We start from the raw sequence: 24,513 nt of genomic DNA on the forward strand, positions 1-24,513 counted from the left end.
GGGAGTGGGGGGGGAGCGAGCGCGGGGCGCGCGCACGCGCCAGCGGCGGGAGGAGGAGGAGGAGAAGGGGAGGGAGGGGGGGGAGGTACCGGGAAGGGGAGGGAGGGGGGGGAGGTGCCGGGACCGCCCCGCCCCGCAGGAAACGGAGCCGCCCGGCCCCGCTCGGCGCCAGGGCGGGGAGCGGAGCCCGGCAGCGGAGCGGCGCCGTCAGCCCCGTTCCTTCAGAGGAGGAGCAGCTTTATCACCGCCACCACCACCCCCCGGTGCCGCCCGGGCAACTTGTTGCCGCCGCCATGCCCCCCCGGCCCGCCGCCGGCCCCTAGGCTCGGGGGGCTCCCGGCCGTTTGCTTCCCCTCAGCGGGCCCCGTGAGGCGAGGAGGGGAGTGGGGGGGGGGAGAGCCGCGATGTCCTTCTTTAACTTTCGCAAGATCTTCAAGCTGGGCGGCGAGAAGAAGAAGAAGCAGTACGAGCACGTCAAGAGGGACCTGAACCCGGAGGAGCTGTGGGAGATCATCGGCGAGCTGGGCGACGGCGCCTTCGGGAAGGTGTTCAAGGTACGGCCGCGGCTCCCCCTCAGGCGGCGCCGAGCCCGCCTCAGAGCCCCCGTCAGGGCACGTGTGGAGCGCGGCCCTGCCAGGCGGGCGTCAAGTTCAGGCTGCTTTATTTTTATTTTTTATTTATTTTTTTTGGAGTTTTGTTGCCCGTGGGAGTCAAGCTGAGCTGGTTTTATGGGCCTTCTGTCGTGGGTCCTCGTGGGGCACCCCGGCTGTCCGTACGTGGCAGGGTGTCTGCGTGTGCTCCCAACTTCTCTGTTTCATCTGTTTAATCTCGCAAAAGCGGCGTTTCCAAGGGTTATTATCTGCCACTTCTCCAGCCAGATAGCCGAATAAAATAGATATGCTGCTGGTGTTTGACAGGACGGTAGTTTTCAGACAAACCTCCAGCTAATGTTTCCCTCTGAGAAGTCATCAATGCTCTACGTCTCATTTAGGGATGGTTTGGAACAAATGTCATGGGGGATAAGCGTGACAGAATCAGGGAACTGGCATAAATTGGGACCCTGGAGCAGATGTGGGGGCTAGAAATAATAGCATGAGAAACAACAGCATTTGCAGTGTTTCTAAAAGCTAATCTGGTCAAGAAGTGTTCATTTTTAGACTTAAAGTCTCACTTGAGACTTCATGAAATCTGGGTACAGATCTTGCACTCCTGAAACCTGGGCTATTTTCAGTATAAACTATTTTTAGACTTTGTGTTGTGGTGTTACCTGCTTGTGAATTTGAGCAAAAGCGTGTTGCCCCGGTGAAGTCAGAATGCTGGGGGTTTTCCCCCTTAGGAAGTGGCCTACATCTTGTGTGTTAGGAGCATCCAGTTTATTTTGATGTTGGTGTAGTACGTGGGCTAGATGGTGGTCCTGCTGTCAGTGTGGAAGATCATAATTTTTCTTATTAAAACGACTGGGGAATATGGCTGAAGTTGCTGCCTCATAAAGCTTGGTGACTTTAAAAGCATCACGTTGTCTCTAAGAGCATTTGCTGAGAATTGGGATTATTTCTTAGAACTTTGGAGTTCTAAGTGTGGAGTTTTGTTTTCTTTTCTGTGACTATGATGCCCTGTCCCAGAGAGATGACTGGGGGAGCCTTAAAGAAACAACACTAAATGTTTTCCCCTGCCCCCAAGTGCAATTCCCCTCCCATCTGCAAACCTCTTGTCAATTCGTATTTATCTGTCAGCATCTCTGTCTGAGCCCCAGTCTGTAGAGGAAGGTGTCTGAGCAAGAGAACCGATAAATTTTGCTTATCAGTGCAATTTGTCTACATCAAGAGAGTTTTCAAGTTAGATGGATTTTTATCTGATTGGGAAGTGGCAAAGTGTAAACACTTTATCTTGAAGTTTTTGAAATTAAACCCTCTTAAAATTCTGGTAGTCAGAATTACACATGCAGTAACACAGCTAAAATTGATGAATGTGTAGCACAGGTACCAGTGTTTCAGGGGGAAAAAAAAATCCTGTTTAGAAAAATGAGTCTTGCTGCATGTACGCAGCAGCATTCATTTTGTTTCCACCTAGTTTGAGGAAAAAGGATTACGCTCAGATACAAACTGTGCTTGTTTTCCTGCATCTGAGCATGCTTGGCAAGGAAGTGTTTCGAAAGCAAGGGTGTGTTGTAGTGTTCTTTCTTGGATATACACCTCAATTGAGCAACTGCAAGAATAACCCCTTTAATACCTACTCAAATTTTGGAATTAAAACTGTTAACAGAACTGTCAACTTGTGGAGACTGTTAGCTTTTGTTTTTTAAACAGAAGATAACCCTAGTGCCAGTTACGTTTGACAAAAAGAAGTCTCTTTGCTTAACATTAATAATCAAAACATTCATTAAAACTTCATGAACATGCTTCAAGAGTTTAATCATCTCCATTTTGAATTCCTGTAAATGGTTAACCAGATACGAGTTCTACCAAAGAAGTGGTTAGAGCATTTTTAGCTGAAGCTGATGTCACAACACCCTTCTGCAGTTACTCCTGAGGTGGAAAATTAGTGGAAACTGCCAGTCTGTGCATAGATACAGAGTTGTACTATATTTTAACTCTATAAACGGGATTTGCAAAGGTTAAAACATCTTTGTAATTAAGATCCTAGGAGTCACTGTATGAATGTCCTTGTTCTTGGAGCCTTGGCAGATGCAGGACGAAATAAATGGCCAGATAAATAAAGCTTTATAAACGTTGTGTTTTTAGTAAAAACATAGGCTGCATGCTCTGATTTTCCCTAGAAAAGTATTTGGCTTAGCTGTAAGCTCATCTTTTGGACAAGAGTATCAAATATTTAAATAGATACTCAAAAGCAACTTTTAAATGATTCTGGCAGGATTATGAAGCCTTGCTGATTATATTTTTTTACATTAAAAAATACTGCATCTAGTGATAGTTAAGCCTTCGGGGTATTGAAGGCTTGTGATTCATTTCCATTCTTTCCAATCAAGTACAAGGGTCTTGCTTATTTTTTGTAACTTATTTAAATTACAGGAAGAGCTTATTTCCTCTGATGCTGTTTGTTGTCATCTTCTAAAGCTCACATGGCCCTGACAATTGATGGATTTGTGTTCGCTAACTTCTATATGATGTTCAGGAGTAGTGGTCCTTAAAACTTTGAAGTGTTCAGCTGCTGTTGCAAGCCCCTCCTGTGCTCAGAGGGGCTGTGTAACTGCAGGCTGCCCGTGGCAAGGTTGATGGTTGTACAGGGCTTCTCCTTCTGGCCTTTTCAGCCTCTTCAGAGAGGCCACTTTTAGGCTGTTTTCCTTTCTTTTTTTGCTCTTGGTTAAGGGATAATGTGGTAGCTTTTCATCCTTTTTCAATTTCTAGGCTCTTGTGGTTCTGCAGTATCAGGTGATGGCCCTTGGAAAGAGAATGGTGAGGTTGCTGATATGGACTTCTTTCCAATCTTTTTTAATTGCCATTTGTGGGTTTCCAAGAATTCCTGGTTGGGATGCCAGGGTTCAGAAAGACATTGAAGAAGCAGGAATTTCAACTTAAACTGGGAGCTAGGTAGCTCTCTAACTACTTGTTCTTTTATTTCCTTAAGGATTAAAACATCTGATTTGATCAAGTTTCCTGAAAAATTTTAGGCTTCAAGTGTTAAAGTTTATTGTAAACAGTTTGCTTTGTAACTTAGTTCCATTATTATATGATGTTATATTATTGTGTGTTACATTACCCTATTTGTATCAAATGCCAGTTCAGTGCCTGTAGTGCAGATCTCTTTAAGGTCAATCAGTGTAAGTAATTGTTAAAGTATAGTCATTTTAAGTAACCGTGTGAAGTCTTTCATCAGCTTTAGGCTGCTTTCTAAATTGACAGAAGTTACTGTTCAGATGGTGTGAAAACAGACCTTTAAAAATGCCTAATGTGTTCTGGGGCTTTCTTGCTAAAGCTCCTGACTGAGCCTCTTTATCATACAGATGCACAGCTAATTAAAATGCAAATATCTTCCTGAGTGAACATGTGAAGGAAAATAAAATGCTGGGACTGTATTTCAGTAAAATTCACCAGCCCTTTTTTTGGTATTATGAATACTGTACTCTAACATAAGAACCCTTATACTGCAGAAAGACATTTCTGTAGTGTTTTGTTGGTGTGATCTCTGAGCCCTTTGCTGGAGTCTACTCCTCCAAGAAATTTGTGGTCTTCAGTGCATCGTTATGATAATTATGGGTGCCATCTGTACAAATATACTAATTTTAGGTTTTCTGTGGGAACACATTCTATACCGGCAGAATATGTGTGGCAGGATACTGTGTAAGATAGCAAGGTACCTATATATGGTATATAGGGAAAATACTGTGTTTATATACACAGTGTGAGAGAAACTGTCCAGTTTCCTTGAGAGAGCCCTTTGTACTTGTCTGATTTTGAATTGTATTCATGCTTCTCGGTTTGAATTGGCATATTCTGCCCATTTATAGTGTCACATTTATTACCCTGAATATTAGATGTTGGAGGCATTGTGCGTGCAAGATTCTTATAGCAATTTGGGAAGTCAAATATTTGTATTTCATCTGAAGTTACCAAGACAAGTCTTCCAACTGTCAGCAATTAACCACTGCATGGTTAAAAAGCCAGCTCTGCTTCCTCTTTAGTCGGGAGCAGAAATGTTTTGGAAGCTGGTAGCTATAATCAGGGTGAGCAGCATAACCAAATGAATTTTCTTCTGAAAAGTTACAACTGCATAAGTATTCCTCTATACTTTGTCTGCAAAACCAGCCAATACAAACTCAGCTCTGTCTAATGAAAGAGGACTTCTGATAATGTTACGTCCTTTAAATGAAATAAACTAGTGATGTAGCTTCGTTTAAGTTAAGCTTTTGTTTCTGTATTTAAAACTTGCCTCTAATGGAACTGTGTGACTTTCAGAAGAGCTTGCTTTGCCTTAATGTCTTCTACGGCAGCCAGAAACACACAATTCTTGAATAGCGATTTAATAAAACCAGACCATTTTGGCTGCCTCATTTAACCAGCTTTAACTCCTTTTAATGCTTTAAAAAAAACCACCAACATAACTGACAAATGGTGGCTGCTTAGAAATACTTTTTGTCTAATGCTGCATCATATCTTATTTTCTAACATGCAAAAATGCCTGAAGTAGTCTGTCCTGAAAACAAAGTCAGGGCAGAACGAGGAGAACTTATATTTCCTAGTCTCCATGGCCTTAGAGGCACATTCATCTAAATCATTGCTACAGTCAGATATTGCAGCTTGAAGTTCTCTTTACAACACTAATGTATCGCACTGTTTGCTAGGATGGCTATCTTTCACTTCTGTGACTTACCACTTGCAAGAGTAGATCTGACCAATTAATATCTAAGCTGAAGCACTCACTGGTGGCTTTTTTCATCTGTTGTTTCTTTTGATTTACGTAGTGTCATTAGCTCTACTAGCAGGTAATTGTTCAGAAGGATTTTAGAGCTGTTGGAACTCACAAGCGTTTCACATTAAAGATGCAGTCCATGCAGAAGTGCATTGCTTGAGTTCATCTGAAATCTTGCATGTTATGTTTCCAGTCAAGTACTGTGTTTCAGGAACCTGAAGTTTCGTGCATGGCTGCAATAAGGCTGGACATGGAAAGAAAAAGCAGGCAAAAATATCCGAAATTAAATCTTAATACATCAGAGTGAATTGGTTCAGAACTTCCAGCAATCTTGATAAAAGTTGTTTGCTGTACTTAATCGTTCTGATCTATTTCCATTCATAACTGACTATATATGAGTTGACCTCTTATTAAACTAGAGCAGTAAAATAGTTCAGTTGTCCTCAAGAGATCCGAATTAATATTCACTTCAATGCCATGTTGCTTTGTTTAGCCACTGAGGCATTAGTAGATAAAGGAGAGAGGGGAGGAGAGCTGATTTACTCTCAAGAGAGTAATGTATAAGATGATAATGTTAAATTTTAAATATGCAATCCATATAAAATAGAGCTAAAGCTTTTCTTAAAGCTTGTTGAGGTCAGTCATTTCCATAAGAGTATCCTGGATGTGTTAGGGCTGCTTTATATGCTCTAGATGAAAAAAGATGCATGCCGTCCACAGAAGACGAAGGATTTTAGTCTGGCTGATCAGCTTGGTGAGTTGCTCAAAGTTAACCTTTTCTTCCTTTTGCCTGCTGCTCTGTAGTCTTATCTTTACTGTCACGCTGCTGCAGTTCTAGTGTGTTGAAGATACCAGATAAGGAGAAGGCAATATCACTGTTTAAACCCAAGAAATTGTGGTAAGGCAAAAGCTTCGCAGATCTCTTTACACCTATTGTCACTTTCGCAAAGTTTTCTGAGGAGATGGGTAGTGCAAGTAAGCTGTCTGTGGGTTGTAAAGAGGAATTTTCTTGTTTTAAGTGGATATTTGCAGGCAGTGACGTCTCCTTTTCATTTAGTTTGTGGTGAGGAAATACTCTGAAGAAGTAAGAAGTAGGCACATGTTAAGTGCCTCACTTTTTGGATGTCTTAGTGACTTGGCCGAAAACCAGCATCACAATACTTAACTTATGACTAATGTATTGTCTGTCTCTTGCCTTCAGAATTAAAGCTGCAGACAAGTTTGTGGAGGATAAATATAAATTGCTCATGACCACTTCTTAGTGAGGCAGTCGTCTTTTCCAAGGTGTGAGCACAGCTATATAAACAGTTTAAAAAAAATCAAATAATTTCCTATTTACTTGGAGTTCTAAACTGTTTATAGAAGTTGCTATTTTTTCCATGTAACCTGATAGTTCATATCTCCTAGCTAACTATTAGTGTACTTGGTTTCTTGTCTGGAGAGTAAGACTCTCCTTGGATTTTAGGCATAAGCAAAACGTGACTGCGTTGTTTTTTCAAGTACATTGCAGAATGAAGCTTTTTTTTTCAGCTGCTCTAACTTGGTGAAATAATTCCTCATGCTTAAGTCACATGTGGTCTAATAATTCTGATATAGGAGCTGAAAAAATGTGGTAATGTTTTTTTTTTTAACAGGTCTTGTAGACAAATTGGTTAAACCTTCTCAACTAAATCTTTGGCAGAGAAATAGCCCTCCAGTAATACAATCCCCCAGGCAGCAGTATGTGCTATTGTTGCAGAGCAGTAGTTTGCAAGTTTCTTTTGGTGGTCACCCAAATTCTAGATTTGACCACCCCATAAACAATAATGAAGGAATAATTCATTGGATTTGTGTTTGCGATTGCTGTGGTCCCTACTTTACGATTCTTATTCAGAAATGGGGGAGAAAAAAAAAAAATCTAAATTTGGAAAACATCCTGGAAGTAATGTTTTTTTAAATGGCTGTTTTAAATTTTAAAATGGCACAAAATTGCCATAATTCCCCTCGTTTAGGGTCAGACTGTAGGTGATGAGAATACTTGTGAGATGCCCAAGTTGGTTCTTTCTCAATAGTTTTTTCTCTTGCAGTTTTATTAATTTCTGATGTTGTTTGTGACCTGAAATGACAGTTTTCCCCAGTGCAAACATAAAATGATAGGAAACATAAGGAACCTCCCTTTTTTCTGCCCCTTTGCCACTACAGCCTTCCAAAATTGAGTCTTGAAGAAAGGTTTTTCCAGTAAATTGTCTGGAGCTCCTGAAGGACATGTAAGTAGCAACATAAGAATGCAGCAATTTTTAAACACTCAGTCATCAAATGATAATTTTTTTTTCTAGGTCTCTGATGTCTCCAGATTTATTTATTTTTTTACATTCTCTGAAAGCAGCACTGTTGTTTTTTTTTGTTTGTTTTAGAGTAAACTTAAGGAACCAGAATAAGTAGGAGACTTTGATGTGACTACTGTGCATTATAAACTCTCAGGTTGCCTTACCACTCTCTTTCAACACTGTCCAAGGTGGAAGTAGAAATGTCTGCCATTCACATCAGTATTCAGGTTGCAGAATGGTACCCACTGAGTATTACGAACATCCTTCGGTGGCACCTGTGGCTTAATGATTCCCAGATCTGTGTACGAAGTCCTGCCTTGTTGTATGTAGCTGCCTATCATACATCTGAGGTGTGTGCATGGTGTAAATACAAAATTTGCTTGGCTCTTTTGTATTACAGGTAAGCTTTAGAGCTGTTTACCAGTTTATCCTAATTACTACCACTGCTGAGTGCAGCTGTGAATGGGCCTTACATATTTCATGGACCATGGCCCACGTTTTGAGAATCTTACAAGATTATAACCATCACGCTCCTTAATGACAGTTGCATTTCCGTAGCAGAGGCAGCATGTAATTAAATCTTCCGGTTTGTGATTTTAAATGCATTCCTTGAGACCCTGGTGCCTGAAGTGTAATTTATGAATACTTTTTTCAGTCTTTGCTCCTTTGTGCTCCCCCAATAGCCTTTAATTATATTCAGATTATAAGCTCAATTGCCAAAGTCATCTTGTTTCAACTCTTCTGCCTGTAGTCTTACTTTACAGTAACTGCCAAATTACTCAGTTTCGAGGCTTGTGCTGTCTCTTCACTAGATACTGTCCAGATTGTTCCACCGTTCGGTGTTCAGTGATGGAAAAGCCATGAAATTTGCTGTTAGACAAACAACAAACCTGGGTGGAGTAGCCAGCAAAACAAAGGATGAATGAGGGTTTATAGTTCATCTCCAAACCTGTGCAAAATACATATTGTATCTCCCTCTTTCGCATTCACTTTTAATGACTTTATAATATGATTACTGTATGGACTGCTGAAGAGAATATCTTAACTTTCAAATATGTTCTGTGGAAACACTTTTTCCTACTCAGAAAATGAAGTCTTTTTATAGATGAAGATCTAGTACTTGCAGAATGTTTGAACGATGACAGGCACTAAAAATTAACTAATGGATAAAATCTAGCAGGCTACCTCAGATTGGTCTTCAATGATATTTGTACTTCAACTAAAAATCAGGGCATCACAGGAAATGTTAACATTCCACTGACATTTCTGATTTTCTGTTGAATATGCACTATGCTCATGCATGTAAAACAAGTAAAATGTACAGCAGAAAATTTACCTAAAGAAAAAACAAACAAATAATAATGGAAGATTCTTTGTATGCTTAATGCATCTACTTAAACTATCATATTTGGTTTGAAGAGGACATTTTTTCTTAAAGCACTTTGAAATGTCCATAAAAGCGAGTTCCAATCTTAAAGTCATAGCATATAGATTTTTCTTGTTCTTTTTCACTCTTCTGGATGAGGAGTGATTTGCACTGCATATGTTTATATAGAGAGGGAAATTTCAAACAGCTAAGTATGAACTCTGATTTAGAATCTAGGAGAAAGACATGAGCATTTTCGCCTTTATATATCTGTTTATATTTCTGAGCCATTTTCTGTTTAATTACCTGTAGCCAAGAGCAATAAATGGCTCAAGAATAGATTAATGCTGGAATCAAGTTTAACCCCTAATCTGGCTCTAGGAGGTGTTTCTACCTGAAGTATGTTTTCCTATGATGTGATTTTAAATTTTTATCGACTTTCTATGGAGAAGAAAGTGAAGGAGTGAAAAAGTAGGATTGTTCCATAAGAGCTACATTGATTGAGTAGCATTTAAAATTTGCTCAATCTCTCTGTATTACAGAGGGCTCAGTGACTGTTACCTTCAAAAGGCAGCCTTAAGTTAATCTGTTGGTTGCTGTTTTCCAAATCTTAGCATGCGAAACTGAAGGAGGTGATATAAAATAAAGAGAATTCAGTATTCTTGTAAAGAATTTTCCTGAAGTTTCCTTAATGCAGTAATTCCAAATGAGTGGGTGAGCTGAGAGTGGAATTGCAACTGTAGTCTACGGCAATTCCAGGGGAACCATTACCTGAGAACTTCAGTTGTGCCTAAAAAAAAATTGTTTTACCTGGTATGAAAGCAATGGTGAATCCCAGTGCTAAGGCAGAATCATTCTTGAATCCCTCCAGCTTGATAATGAGTTAGAGAAGATTGTCCCCTTTTCGGTTTTGATATTGAATAGGACAGCATTTTACATCTGGGATTTGCTTGCTTAAGGAGGACTTTGGGGAACTAGGTCTTATCTCTAGAAATTCTTAGTCATAACTGTGACTAAGAAAACAGTGTTCCGAGGGAAGTTGCACTGGAATTAATTCTTACTGTATCTTGTAGGACATAGCCCTCTGGACACAGATTTATGCTGGAAATCCCAGGTTTTTCCTCCAACAGTTGTCTGGTTTTTACAGCTTAACAGATGACTTTTCACTTGTATTACCAAGCAGTGCTTTACCAGCTAAAGAGTTAATGCTTTGTAATCAGGAGGTAAAACTTCAATTGAGAAATCTCAGTTGAGAGCTTCAGCAAGAATTAGCATGTTGCAGTAAACTCATCTCCTTCAGAGCCTTTGTGCCAGTCAGGTTGTATTCAATTCAGTGTGCTGCTGTGTTAATTTTGGAAAGCTCAGTCATGTTCCTGCCCCACCTTTAAGCTTTTTTTCCTGTCTGAACTGAAGAGGCCCAACCTTTTTATTTTGTATTTGTAAGACCAACTGCTTGATTCCTTAATGGTTTAACTGTCTTTCTTTCTGCCTTCTCTATCTCACTTGCATGACCTCCATGGCTACTGGGGATCTTTTAATTCACCATTCAAGTGAGCTGTTCTGCTCCTCAGTGCAATCCTGGGTCAGATCCAGAGGTCTGCACAACTGCATCATCCTGTGCAAGTCTGGAACGTCAGATCAGCTCTGGGAAATGTGGTCAGAAGGGTTTGGAAAGGCATTACCCTAAAACAAACTCAATGGGTACTCCTAAGAGTTCAGCCAAGCTTGTTTTTCACTCTTTCACCTTCCGAATAGTTTTTACTGCTAGTGGAAATGCACTAACTGGCTTTGTAAGTAACCAGAAAGAGGAAAGCAGTCTGCTGCTACTTTTCATCTCTTCCGGGTGGGGAGTCTGAACGCTGAAGGATCATCATATAAACAAGAACTGTCAAGTGTTTTCTATGGACAAGGATAGCTGTTACCTGAAAGTGCCTCCTTTGTTACAGCAAGAGCTTTAAGCTGACCCTTAGTAGCAGACCTAGATGTTCTGGTCAGCTTAATGACCCTAGGAGTTGTTTGTTTAATTTAATGTTAGGCTTCAAACAATAGTATTTAAAAGTGAAATATAAAAATGCTAGTGTACAGGCTTCTTCATTCTCCTGTTTCAGGGACATGAGTTTTGATGCTGTCATAAACTCTTAGCCTTTAGTTGTCCAGCATGGGAACGTTTCCCTTTGGGCTGGTGCAATAAAAAAAAAGTTTTAGTCTTAATCAATACTGTACCATAAACAGAGCCAATTTCTTTAAATGTTACTACAGTTCAAATAATAAAAACCTTAAATAATTCAAAGGGCTGCAGTTGAGCAAGAGAAAAGCCTGAGAGCTTAACTCAAAGCACTTCAGGGATCCTGGCACATAGAAAATGGATGTTTAATAGCTGATGACTTTAAAACTTTTTAGTGTCAAACTCAACTCTTAGCCTTAAGGTTCTTTTGAAAACTGAAACAATATGGAACTGTGATACTAGGTGAAACAGTCAGTAACATGTTTTCTCAGATTTTCAATGTCTCTAGGAAGTACAGAAGCGACTGTTGAAGTGTTTGGGTCTTCTCCCTGTCTGCCTTCCACACCAGGTTACAACAGCACAAGTCAACTCAGCCAGAGTGCTGACCCAGTATTCCCATTCCCACCTGCTACTTGTGACAGCTTTGGTGCTCGCTGACCCCGTGATGATCTGGGCCAGGGGACCAAACCCATCCAGAAGCTGAGTGTACACAGAGTCAGTTCCTGTCCTCCAGCCAGCTCACAGGAGGGCCAGACAAGTGACAGTGCTGATGCAAGGTAAAAAGGACAGGACAGGTTCAGCTTTGGCTCAAAAGTTGTTGGAATTCACCATTTAAAAAAGAAACTGATTCTGAAAGTTAACATCAGAAGCAACTTGTCCCACTACTGTGCTGAATGTGAATGAAGTTTACTTACAGAACCCAAGTTGCTGTTTTGGTGGCACTTGAATAGGCGATTTACAAGGAATAACAAATGTTTGTTCAGATGATTTCCTCATCTCTTGATATGTGATACCTGCAGCACAAAAATATAGCTAGAACACTGAATTCTATGTGAGAGAACCTTTCTGCCTTGCTGTCAGAAGATTTCCTGCTGTTTCCGTGAGATGACACGTAGCTTTAGCATCATTATGTAAAAGACTCATAATAAAACTAAGGGGAAGTCACAGACTGTAAGCACTAAATAATGTACATCAGAATACATTTTGTAGAACTGACCTGAAAATATCTTGTTCATATTACAAAGCAATGGAAGAGTTGAAAGAAACTGACTTAACTGTATTGACTTCTTGTTGTTTTGTTGTCTTTGCCATTGGTTTCTATTAATTGACTTAAAAGATACATGCATAAGAGCAATAACTTCCCTCTAGAATGCTGGAGTTCCTGTTTCTTAAAATACATTAATACCAAAAGAATTATGAATTTGTCCCTGTAACAGTCTTACGTAAGGAGGATGATATATAGCTTTTTAATGAAAACTGCCAAGAGCTACTCTACTTCCTCTTTCCTTCAGAAATAGGGGAAGTTTCATCTCAACAGACGAGAGCCTGCGTGGAGCAATACAGAGTATGCGCTTTGATAGTTTTGCAAGAGCTCTTGCCAATATGAATGTGGCATTGATGCAGTCGTTTCACTTCCCACTATGTTACAACTGTGACTTCACTTTTTCATCAAATGTCTTTATGTATAATAGTAGATCTTAAACTGCTTATATAGCTTATATTTTTCTCCTTAATATATGAAGTATTCTTTTATTGCTCATATTAGTAAGACAATGAAATGGGATGGTAGTGCTTCATTTTGTTTTGTTTAATCTTTCCCCTCTGGCCATTTAGCTGTGCTCACTGCAAGTCTCGAACATGGTTCACATTGCAGGGTCGGGCTCTGCAGTACCATTTCCCAAACTGACCGTTTTCTTGAGCTAGTGAGGTATATACACTTCAAATAATGATTAAATTCTGTTATATCCAGTCATCTTCTACAGTAAATACAGAGAATAAACTCTTAGTACAGATCCTCAAATGTTTTCGTTCTGCATCTGAAATGTAGAGTATTTAATCATTCTTTACTTTGACAGCAATTTTTTTTAACTTAATGACTGCACCGCATTTCATTTCTATGACTATGTAGTTTCCCTAGTAACCTGTCAGAAGGTCTTTGTTGAAGGGTTCTTAAAGTCCAAAGAAATTGTCATTTGTTCTTTATTATTTTTGTTGACTTGTTCATTTCTAGTTGGGAAAAACAAGTTTCTGTGGATGTGTTTTTTTTGTTGTTGTGCATGGATGCACAACTGGCATTGGAAACTGGCTTGGAAAACCGATCTAGCCATCTTACCTCTGATCTGGCTAAAGGCCCTGGGCAGAAGAAATCCCAATTTTGTGTTTCCTTACCTAACTCAAAGGAGTAAATAGGAACTGTGGCTTGACCTAACTACTGTATTTAAACAAATTCTAGGCTAATATGTGTACAGCTATGTATGTACAATATGTAGTCTGTAAAATGCTAGTAAACAAAACGACTTCATACTAAACGAAGCCAAAATTCTCCATGATATATTTGTTTGCAGGCAGCTGTGGAGATAGCTTTTAAAAGTCCAAATGTCTCCCTAGGAAAAGATGTTAGCAGGAATAATGTTGGCTCTCTGAGCCATGTTGTTAATGGAAGAAATCTAAGCAAACTGCATTTCTAAGTGAACTAAGAAATCCAGTGCACTAAGGCTTCTGCCTCTAGCAGAGGGTAGAAGCAAGATAACAATAGAGAATGCCCCCAGGTGAAGGAATCAGATTTCTTACAGTCTGTGTTCAGACAACCCATAAAAGCATCAAGAGCAAAAGACACAATTCCCAGCTATCAACCTGGCAGCATGGTTGCTCTGAAAAGTGGTTGAGACACAGCTTCAACTCTGGTTGTTGGCTAAGGTCTTAAAAGTAGTTATAGCGAACAGCTAGAACTGGCAATTGTGGCTTGATTAACAATTATTTATATCATCGCTAATTGGAAGCTTTATTAATTTGTCATCTGGAGAATGTTTATTGCTGGAATAAAGATCTGATTTTAAGCTATAGCAATTAAAATAAACATGTAAATGAATCAGCTGTAAGTGTGTTGGTTTTTTAATGCAAGAAGACAGAACAAATAATGATAGGCTCTCCGTAGGGCAGGGTGAGGATGCACTGGGCCGGGTTTCCTGGGAAGCTGGAAGTCAGTTTGGGCTTGACACTGACTGGTGCTGGGTAAACTGGGGAAAACCTGCTGGCAGCTCTTAGTGCCCTCTGCAAAAGGCCTGGCACAGCAGCACTGCAGGGGTAAATCTTGACTTGTCACACCTCCCTCTTCTCTTAGGGGAGTTGATTGTGATGCAGAATTGTGGGGTTTAATGCTGCTTTTGCAAGTAGTATGTACGGTTATAATAACTCAGTTTAGGGAAAAAAAACAGCAGTCCTTTGCTTTTACACCTCTGACACCATTTAATGTCTTAGTTGCAAATGTTTCCCCTATATTATCAGCTGGATTTCTGGGTTGCTTTTAAGTGAGCTCTTATGCAACAAGAGAAGGGGGAGAGCTAGTGTTATAAAACACTATCGTGCCAATGCTTAGGATTTTTTCTAAATGGGTGTGCTTAAATAAGAAGAATGATTCTATAATCTGATATAATTGCCTCTCTTAAGTTGCCTGTAAAGAACTGTTTCAGTTATTGTGCACTTATTGGCCAGCTGAGCCCTGGATGCCTCACCGATGCATGTATAAGTATCCCTATAATTTTGGGGAAACAGCACACGAATCTGGATGCAAACTCTGCCTAGCTAGTATGCAAAGTACCACGGAGTTCATGATTTCCCTAATGTATTTTCGTTAAGTTAAATATAAAAACTGTGTTGCATACCAGTCCCCAAAATATTTTGTGGAATCCCGGATGCCAACTATGGAGGAAGCAGAAGAACCACAATAAATACGAAGTGCAAGGAGAACGTAAAAAGAGTCAAGTTGTCATGGAAACAGTTCCAAAACCAGTGCAGCCACAACAGCAGCACCACACCATCATGCCATAAGTATGTGCAGTCTGCACTGAACCCTGGACATGATGTTGTTAGTAACGCTGTGTCATTGTAGGAAGGAGAGGTGCTTTCATCTGCTGCTTCAGTGTGGCATTAAACATCCCCTGGCCTTAAACATTTCCTTTCCTCAGTAGAAGAAACTCTCCTGTAGGTGTAGCTGTACAGGCAGGGAAAAATTGTGACTCATGGGCTGGAGTGTAAGGGTGTATCACCTTCCCTGGTAGATGCTGTCCTTTTGTTAGCTTCTTCTGCAACAGTCACTGCAACGTGTTCTAGCAGGTGTAACTGAAGTTAGCTGCTGCTTAATTCCTTGGACCAAACAGATGTACTGAAACTCTCTGTGGCTTCTTTTTAATATTATGTTTTCAAACATCGTGCAGTGGAAACTGGTGCAAAAAAAAAATGCAGCTTCTTTGAAATTTTCATCTTTCTTAATATCCAGAAGTGTGTGGAAGCTGCCATCTCCTTCCTCGGCCTAACTTCTGAGTTACTGTAAGAACTGGTTTAATACAGCACAAGCAGCTAAGTTTCCTCTTAAATTCAAATTGATAGTGTTAATTCAGTTTCTCAACATTTGATGTTAGATGTTATGCAGTTAATGATTTTTAGAGAAAAATCTACTTTCATTAATAAAAAAAATTTAAAAGATGTTTGAACACTTAAACCTGCACGACCAAGCAGTATTTTAGTTTCAAAATGCATGGAACAATTTCAGTTATGATACACCAAATGGACGTGAAGTGGAGTGCAGCGTAGTTTGTGTTAGACCAAGCTGCTACTTAGAGGTTAATTCGATTGGGCTGTTACAGTCTGAAGTTCTAGCAACTTTTTTTCTTCCTTCATATGTTCAAGGAAGCCTGAGATCTTTCTGAGAGCTCTGAGAAACAGCTCTTGCTTTGTGCTGTGCAAGGACACTTGTTCAGTGCTGATTACTCAGATGAGGCGTCCTCACAAAGCGTACAGGGAGCTAGGTCTGACAATCCCAGCTTTCCGCAGAAGTGTAGCATTTTACCTGCAAAAACACTCCCTGAATAGGGATGTGTGTTTTTTGCTTCTGGGCAACCTTGATGGACTATGATTATGACTGTAGCTGAGAAGAATGAGTCAGAAAGGAAGAGCTCAACTGATTTGTTTTGCTGCTTGCAAAACATTCGGCGTGGTTATATAACTTCTCAGCAGCGAGCAGGCGTTGGGAAGAAAGGTGACAAATGATATTTCATCTCCCATCTCAGCAGCGATTCTGGCTGGCTGAATGGGAGATGAAGGACGTGCTTTTCTTTTTTCAGTTGGAAGTGGTGTTTTAATTTGTAGATGCCTACGTGCCATGTCACAGGAGGGCAGCTGCGCAGTTGGGTAGGAAGCGTTTGCTGCTGGTAGGAAACTGAAACAGCTCCTCGCAACCAGGGCCAAAACTTCACATTGGCCATCTCAAGATGAAAGACTGAGCTATCTCTGAGCTCTAATCCTATTACCGTGGAACCGTGGCTCTGCTCTCCCTGTTGTCTGTGGCTGGGAATATGCAACTGCTTGGCTGAATGCCCAGACAGTAAACCTGCCTTTTAATATTCTGCTATCAGTCTCTTCACAAAGCTTCTGGATCTGGAACTCGTATTTGGATATATGATACTGTATCAAAATCCAGGATTAATAGGGAAGGGGTCACTAATTTCATGTACTCGCAGATGCTAGTTTCACGTAGAAGGGTTATTCCTCTTTCTGGTACGGACGGATATGTTTCCAGCTGTTCACAACATTTTTCCACAGTCGATGTCATTGCCATTTTAGTGTGAGGGATTTAGGTTCAGAGAGAAAGCAATTTGCAAGTTCTAATTTCCTAGACCATATTTATTACGTGCAAGCTGGCTGTCTTTCTTAACACTCTTAGAATTAGGAGAATAAAGATATTTTTCTGTGCCTTTCCTGCTAACGAGGCTGTTCCATCTATTGCAAGATCAGTGCTGCAGCACACAGTTTGCCATTCTCTTGTGTGTGCTGTCTCTCTGGAAGTTAATGTTTGCTGCTGTAACCTTAAACACACATCCAAATAGAAGTTTTGGTGAAAGGATTGCAATGTTTATGTATTGTTGCACATCATAGTTAATTTTTGGAGGAATGTGTTATTCCATTTCAGCTTCCAACCACGTGTTTATATACATTTTGAGATGAAAGGTTGATACAAACAAAGAAAATCTTTCTCTTCCCTTTCTTCCCTGTCTCCACATAAGGCAGGATTGAACCATAATCATTAAAGACAGCAGTTTGGATGTCTTGGGACTGAAGCTTAAATCATCTGTCATGGAAGTGGAACCAAATTTATTTAAGCGGAGCATACAGGAGAAACCTGAAGTGATAATTGAGATCTGTGATATAGGAAGAAGTTGCTGGGCTTCTGATACAGGGCACATCTTAAAAGAACACAACCTCTGAGTAACATTAATGATTATTTGACTTGAAATGTTAATGTGCTCAAATGCAAAATGAGGGTATGCAAATCCAGACTGCAGCTACACTAACATTTTTGCTCCTGCTCTGACCTTTGGGGAATGTTATGCAGCAGAAGAAAGATTTCAGCCAAAGTCTAGAAAGAGCAACCGTGCCCCCACAAAGCTGTAAATGCTCATTGTTCCTCGGAATCGAGTGGGCTATTCTCTTGGACAACGCAACGCCACTCAAGTCTTTTAGAACAGAGGCTTCATTTTATTTTATTAGTGAATTTTAGAGAAAAATGTACTTTCACTAATGAAGAACACTTCTTTCTGATTTAAGGGATGTTTGGACACTTAGTACTGGTCAATCATACAGGGTTTTTCAGCCTCAGAATCCACGGGACAGGATTTCTTTTGTGCTGCTTACGGCAAGTCCCATAAGTGGATGTTTACTATAGAGTTGTATATCTTGTCTGCCCACAGAAATATCTGGTGGAAATATGCTAATTTTAAAGCTGTTGTCTTTTGAAGATAAAAGTCTGAATCTAGACATACAAAATATTACTATCGGAAGTAAGAATTGGAGTGTATTTTCTTTTGTTTATAGTTAAGATGCTCCTAAAGATAATCCCCGTCTCTATTAGCACTTCTGTTTTAAAACCAGATGTTTTAATAGAGCTACCACAAGGAGGGGAAAAAAAAATTATCCAAAGCAGATTTTCTAATTGCTTCAAGCAAAAGGATCTGGGAAAAATCAAAATACAAAGTACTCTGTAGATATGGGGGAGGGAAGTGTGTGGGGGGAGCACTGTATAATATAAATACAGCAAACCTCCCTAGAGTGGAATTGTGCATCCTAATTTATCCTTGCTTCTTTCTTTCCCTCAAAGGTGGAATTTAATCTGAAAAGGGCAGTATCAGTTATTGTTAAACTGAAGTCGAAGTTGAAAATGCAGTTTTAATTAAAGAAAACATTCTGACTACTCTACAGTTAATGTGCAAATTTGTGTGACAAATATTTCTTTTTTTTGAAGTATCCTCGTAATAAATTCTACAGTACTGTGGGGAGTGCCTGGCCATTCTTGTTTCAAAAAAGTAAATTTATAGTTGAAATTTTAATATTTTTAAAGGTGCTCTAACAACTTGTCTTCTGCACACACGAACTACCAAGTCTAGCTCTATTGGGTTGTGAGACATCTGCTAAACCTTTCAGGTTTCATTTACAGTGGAGCTCTGGGACAGGAAAGTTGCTCTTTCATTCTTGCTATAAAACATGAAACCGAAACAAATATTTTTTCACATTATTTAGCAGACTTTTTTTTCTTATTGGAATATGTTTGAAAACTTCTCAATAGTGTATTCTTGAATAACGTCATACGGATCCCTTGTCTCTGTTGTTAAAAAGAGGAGGAAAAATATTAAGGTGAATGTGGAAGGTGATTTTTTGTTGTTGTTTCTGAAATTAGGATCAAGACAAAAATCTACTACATGTGTGCCATACAATCTTTACCCTTACCATACACCGAGCATTAGCTGATTCATCTTATAACCGTGTTTTGCTGTTACAATTGTTTTACTAAATGTTTTCATAAACATCTGTGTTAAATCTTTTTTTTTTTTTTTCATGAGCCACATCGAGAGAATTCTTTATGGTTGTCAAAGTAATAATACGTAGACCGTAGAAATTTTTCTTAAGAATTCTTACTTGCTCTCTTCACAGCTTTCAAGTTACATTTGTATGAAAGAGATTAGGTGACAGAGGTTGGGGCTTTCCTTGGTTTCCTGGGTTCGTCTCGCAAGGTTTGGGACCAAGGTGCCCATCCAGCAGCTGCCCCGCGCAGTTGGAATGGCCCTGGCAGGGCCCCGTCTCCTGCTGCTCTGCCCCAAACTTCCCATTGTGGTGTCTACAGCCAGGCGGAGGGGATCTAGACCCATTCTGCATGGGTGTCGCATGTCAGACTGAAGTCTGCTTCACCAATTTTAACTTGGACTGATTTTTTCTTACTACTTAAAAACCAGCGTATCTAATTGTTTGCAATTTCCTTGGCTTTTTTTAACGTAGGAATACTTAAGTGCATAGCAAAAATGCTTTTTATTCCCGGGTACCCAAGGTTTTGTTTTCCCAAGTCCAAATCTCACCTGTTCTGCAGCTGACCACGTCACTACAGCAGCTCTGCTGCCTCGTCTCAAGGTGTGGAGCAGTAAAGTAGAGGCTGGATGAATGCAGGCTTCGATGAGTAGCCAGTGCTCCTAGACTTCTGAAGCAAACAAGGCAAACAGAGTTAAATGCCCAGACAAATTAATGGTGGCTTGGCATCTCTCTAGCACAGGAGCTTGAATGCAGCCCCTGGCTCAAGAAGAGAGTAACCTACTGATTACTGGTAGCAGATCTGGTTTTCTGTGTGGCTTTGCCAACAGCTGTGCTGCCACAATGTGGGGAGTGTCAGAAGGGCAAGAATGCACAGCCAAAAATGAGAGGGTGGAGGCTGCCTTATGCTTCTTGCCAAGTGTTAGTAAATAGTTCTTTGAGGAGCAGCACAGAACTTCACCCAAGGCATACAAAACGGTAATGACCCTAAGCTGCATCATGGTTTAAAGAATGCAGCAGGAACTGAGTATTTCCGTGTCCCTATCTTTCATTGATTCGTGACCTTGAGAAAATCTTTCATTGATTCATGACCTTGAGAAAAATTGCTTTCTTCTGCTGGAATTTATCTAGTCTTTACTATGCAGATGTTCTCTTTTTGTGGAGAGGCAAGCTAAATGTAGGGAAACGGTGCAGAAATATCAAGAGGGAGGATCTGGGTTTTTTTGCTGGTGACAATTGTTTGGAAAAATTAATCTCTAAAAAACTGCTGTAACTTTTTTTACAGGCTCAGAACAAAGAAACTAAAGTACTAGCTGCTGCAAAGGTGATTGATACTAAATCAGAAGAAGAACTTGAAGATTATATGGTTGAGATTGATATTTTGGCATCCTGTGATCATCCTAATATTGTTAAGCTCCTAGATGCTTTCTACTATGAAAACAACCTGTGGGTAGGTATTTTTTCTTCTCTAAATTCTTTTATTTTAAAAGAATATTGAAATTATTTTTTTCATGGTTTTATTGAAATATTATCACATTTCGTCTGGGTTGTCACTATTGGGATAATTCCACAATTTCAAAACTAATTTCTAAATTGTAAATATGACTGATAGGAGGCTGTCACTGTAAAATCAGGCTGCATTGAGTCATCAAGTCAGCAGTCTGAATATAAAATCTGGAAATAAGCATTTCATTGTGTTGTATGCGGAGAGTTCTTGGTTGGTACTTATTTGTAACAGCAGGATTCAGATTTTAATTACATTATCACAATTTAGAATGAGGCTCAGAATTTACAGCTGCAAAATAAATAATGGGCTGAAAAGGTCAGGCTGGGAAGTATGTATTTTAGATAGAAGTGATTTTGTTAGTACTTGCAGGAAGGACAGTTTACCAGGATGTGAACAATAATTTGCTAAAAATCTAGATATTTGTACATAGAAATGTTGTGGGAGTGTATGTGACTGTACCTCAGTTTTCTGGTTTGCCCTATGCACTGAATAACTTGAGCAGTGAAAATACAATTTTTTCCTTTAGGTGGCCTGATGCAGTATTTGTAAGTGCTTTTGGAATTACACAAAGGATACGTGTCTCTTTAAAAGGAGACTATAATTCAGAAAGATACCTAAAACAAGTAACAGAAAACTTCCTCCAAGTTATCCTTTAAGCATGGAAACAATGGAAGTGTAACACCGTATTTCCTGATGGAGATTTCTTTTGATGAGCTTTGTAAATGCTTTCTGTGATCTGAATGTGGAGTAAAATGATGCTGTGTGTATGGTGGAATAGCAAAAAAATTTCCATGCATAAAGGTGAACATGAAAGCAAATATGCCTAGAATTTGGAACAGTTGACAGGCTTCACTGGCAGATTATTTACATCTCTTCTAGCTAACTTTAGGTTTAAAACAAAATTGTAGATAAATAGTTACAGTGAAGTGGAGAGCCATGAAAATGAGAGGGAGGAGAAGGCTGTAATGATGTGGTAAGTAAACAGAACTTAGTGGAGAGGGAGAGAAAAATAAGAATGAGAGTTGGACATAAAGAACATGTTTTTGCTTTCCAGTTTTAGAAACACGGTTTCTTTACCAAAGAGACCTTTGTCAGATTGTCAGATCAAACACAAAATTTTAGAGAAGGGAACTCTTCATACAGAATTTCCTATACTTCATTTGACAATAAATATGCGGAAGCAAGTAAATGGGATAAAGGTTTAAGAATTTACAAAGAATTGCATTTTATAATGCATGTGCTAGTACCATTGTTGCAAGTATTAATTGAATTGTAATTTGAAGAAAATGATCTTCTGAGGGGTAAATCTGAGTGTTATTTTGTAGGGTATAATTTGAGGTTTCTTCTTCCATGAACAATTACACTCTGATTTTAAACGTACTGTAAAGTACAAAAAATCAAGATACTACTTCCCAGAGGGCTGTTTAGGTTTCTGACAAAAAATGCTCTTCAGCTGTCAGACTGAAAGTTACAATTTAATGTTCAAAGTTCAAATTAAAGAATTAAAACAGCTAAGGAAGAATGGAGTGGCAATCTTGGATGATCTCTTTGCTTTGCTTCCCTGCTCTCCTCATTCGCTTTGTCTACTCTTTTTCTCCTTTGTGTATGTTTTTTCTGTCCTAAATGTGAGCATAGTTTGTGCCCCAAAATAGTGGCAGTTCAGTTTGTTTATGTTTCACATGTAAACTGAGACCTGGAGATTGCATTGTTTTGGTATGAGTAGATTCTGGGATAAAACCACTTCTGTATTGTAGGCATCAGTGAAAATGGAGGAAAATGAATACAAACATGAAAATGAACACAAACTAATTTTCGTTAATATTTAATATCTACTGGAAAATAATGTAGCTCCTCTCTCTGCTTGAATATTCCAACTAGGTTATAATATTTAAGTACGATATAACAACAGAAGAGTTTGTGGCACATAAGTAAATCACATTACTAGTCAGCTTCAAGCTGACCTTGATACTTTTAATGTGGAATCTTACATTTGGATTAAAACTTTGAGGATCTCCAAGCATTTTTTTCAAGTCATTTGCTTTAGCTTCACAGCCATACTGTTGGTTGCTCCAAGTTGTACCAATATTTTGTAGAAGTTAGCTTAAAAAATAATAATTCATAGTCAAATAGTCTGAAATTCTTGTCTCCCAATAGTGGTCCCTTAATCAGTGACTCAGTTCAGCAGAACTATTTAACTTGTAATTTATGTATTCTTTTGTTTGTATACAGATCCTGATCGAATTTTGTGCAGGTGGAGCAGTAGATGCAGTAATGTTGGGTAAATAAGTTGTTTCAAATAATAACATTTTTGACATCTTAAATTAATAATATTTATGTATTTTAAGACTTGCTTCACATGTGTATTGTTTTGAAATGCAAATGTTTATGTAATAGGTGTGGCATATGTGTTGAATGTCGGGGTCTTTAAACGATATTTACAACTGTATCTGTGGATATGGTAATTTGCTGAGTTAGACTAATCCTCTCATTTTTAAAGTGTTTATTTACTTCTCAAAATCCATTTTTAATGTCTTGATCCTTAAATGAGTGTGATGAGCTGTTCTCTCATGCTTATGAAGCTCTCTGTTGTTTTAACATGATCTATATTGATCCTTTTTTAGGATCTCATTCTCCCCCTTCCTTTGTCATCCTCCAAATTAGATTGTGATAACTTTTTATATTGCATCAACCTTAAAGTTAGATTTCCTGTGCTTATTCCTCAAATTAGGTGAATGCTAATGCCAGTAAGTAAAGGGTCTATCTTTAACATCTCTGTGTAGCACAGAAAAGATGCCCAGTCTCTACACTATGTAGCCTTTCCACAGTTCAGATAGGTAGGAGTAAGTACATAATATGGAACGTTAGGGATACAAGGGATGAAATTTTTTTTTCACTTAAAAATAATAATAATCATAATAATTTTGATGTTAACCTAAAAGGAACAAGTATTTCAAGATAGTTTTTCTAACATAAGGTGTTTAGAATTGGTCAGATTAATTGATTTTTTTTAGATATATTTCTATACTGGTTGCTATGAGAAAAAAAAAATGCAAAAACATTGTGTTTGTCTCTTTCTCTTCAAGAGCTTGAAAGGCCATTGACAGAGCCACAGATCAAAGTGGTATGCAGGCAGACACTGGAAGCATTGAACTACTTGCATGAAAATAAGATCATCCACAGAGATCTAAAAGCTGGCAATATTCTTTTCACATTAGATGGAGACATTAAGCTAGGTAAGCATGTTGTACATAACTCTTTTTCCAGAACTTTACGTGGTCTTATAATCGTGTTTTCTGTAGGCTATACTTAGGCAGAGTTCAGTATGTAGCCATCTAAATACAAATCTAAGGATGAAAAGTTCTTCATTTTTTTTTCTCTTCATCTGCAAGTATTATTATTTTTACTTTTTTTGGCTTCTCTTGGAAGGCTGAAGATTTAATAATAACTCATAGTGATGGGCCATATTTCTAAGCATAATAGAACTACTCATGTAGTTTCTAAGTAATACTGTATAAGAGAAAATATAGCTAATAGAGATTCATGGTAAGGGAGGCATTGATTTCTTTCTGTTCATTTTAATTACCTTGCGTGAGCTGGCTCCTCCTCATATGGAGTAGAACAAGTTGAACCTTTTGTCAAACTTGGCTGACACACGTATCTTGCTAGCTTGCACAGATATCTATATATATATTTCAGGTTTTGTATTTGATTAAATAGCTCTCTTAATCCTCTTTTTTTTTTTTTCTGCACAGAGCAAAATTAGGCTTCCCAAGTGTTGAGCCCATCAAGTCATTTTGTATAGATTAAAGACAAACATATGGCTATTTCGTCCCTTTGCTCTAATCTCTAGATCTTCATTAAGAAAGTTACATCTATAATAAGTCTATAATGTTTA

The 24,513-nt window shown here is 38.9% G+C and overlaps 2 protein-coding genes across 3 annotated transcripts in view; one reads left to right on the forward strand and one right to left on the reverse strand.

Moving 5' to 3' along the window:
• STN1 (STN1 subunit of CST complex) overlaps positions 1-295 on the reverse strand; it is a gene marked incomplete at its 5' end in the record, with an annotated part of 40,696 nt that extends 40,401 nt beyond the window's left edge. The window contains one exon of the mRNA XM_084290213.1: positions 246-295. Coding sequence (XP_084146339.1) covers positions 246-295 — 50 coding nt within the window. The remainder of the gene's footprint in view (positions 1-245) is intronic.
• Positions 150-24,513, forward strand: part of SLK (STE20 like kinase) — a 47,906-nt gene continuing 23,542 nt past the window's right edge. For both annotated transcript variants that reach the window (XM_084290389.1, XM_084290390.1), the window contains exons 1-4: positions 150-554; positions 20,397-20,561; positions 22,848-22,896; positions 23,702-23,851. In XM_084290389.1, coding sequence (XP_084146515.1) covers positions 405-554; positions 20,397-20,561; positions 22,848-22,896; positions 23,702-23,851 — 514 coding nt within the window. In that variant the 5' untranslated portion in view covers positions 150-404. The remainder of the gene's footprint in view (positions 555-20,396; positions 20,562-22,847; positions 22,897-23,701; positions 23,852-24,513) is intronic.

The sequence above is a fragment of the Netta rufina genome, assembly GCF_964035555.1.
Source record: "Netta rufina genome assembly, chromosome: 7".
Lineage (NCBI taxonomy): Eukaryota > Metazoa > Chordata > Aves > Anseriformes > Anatidae > Netta > Netta rufina.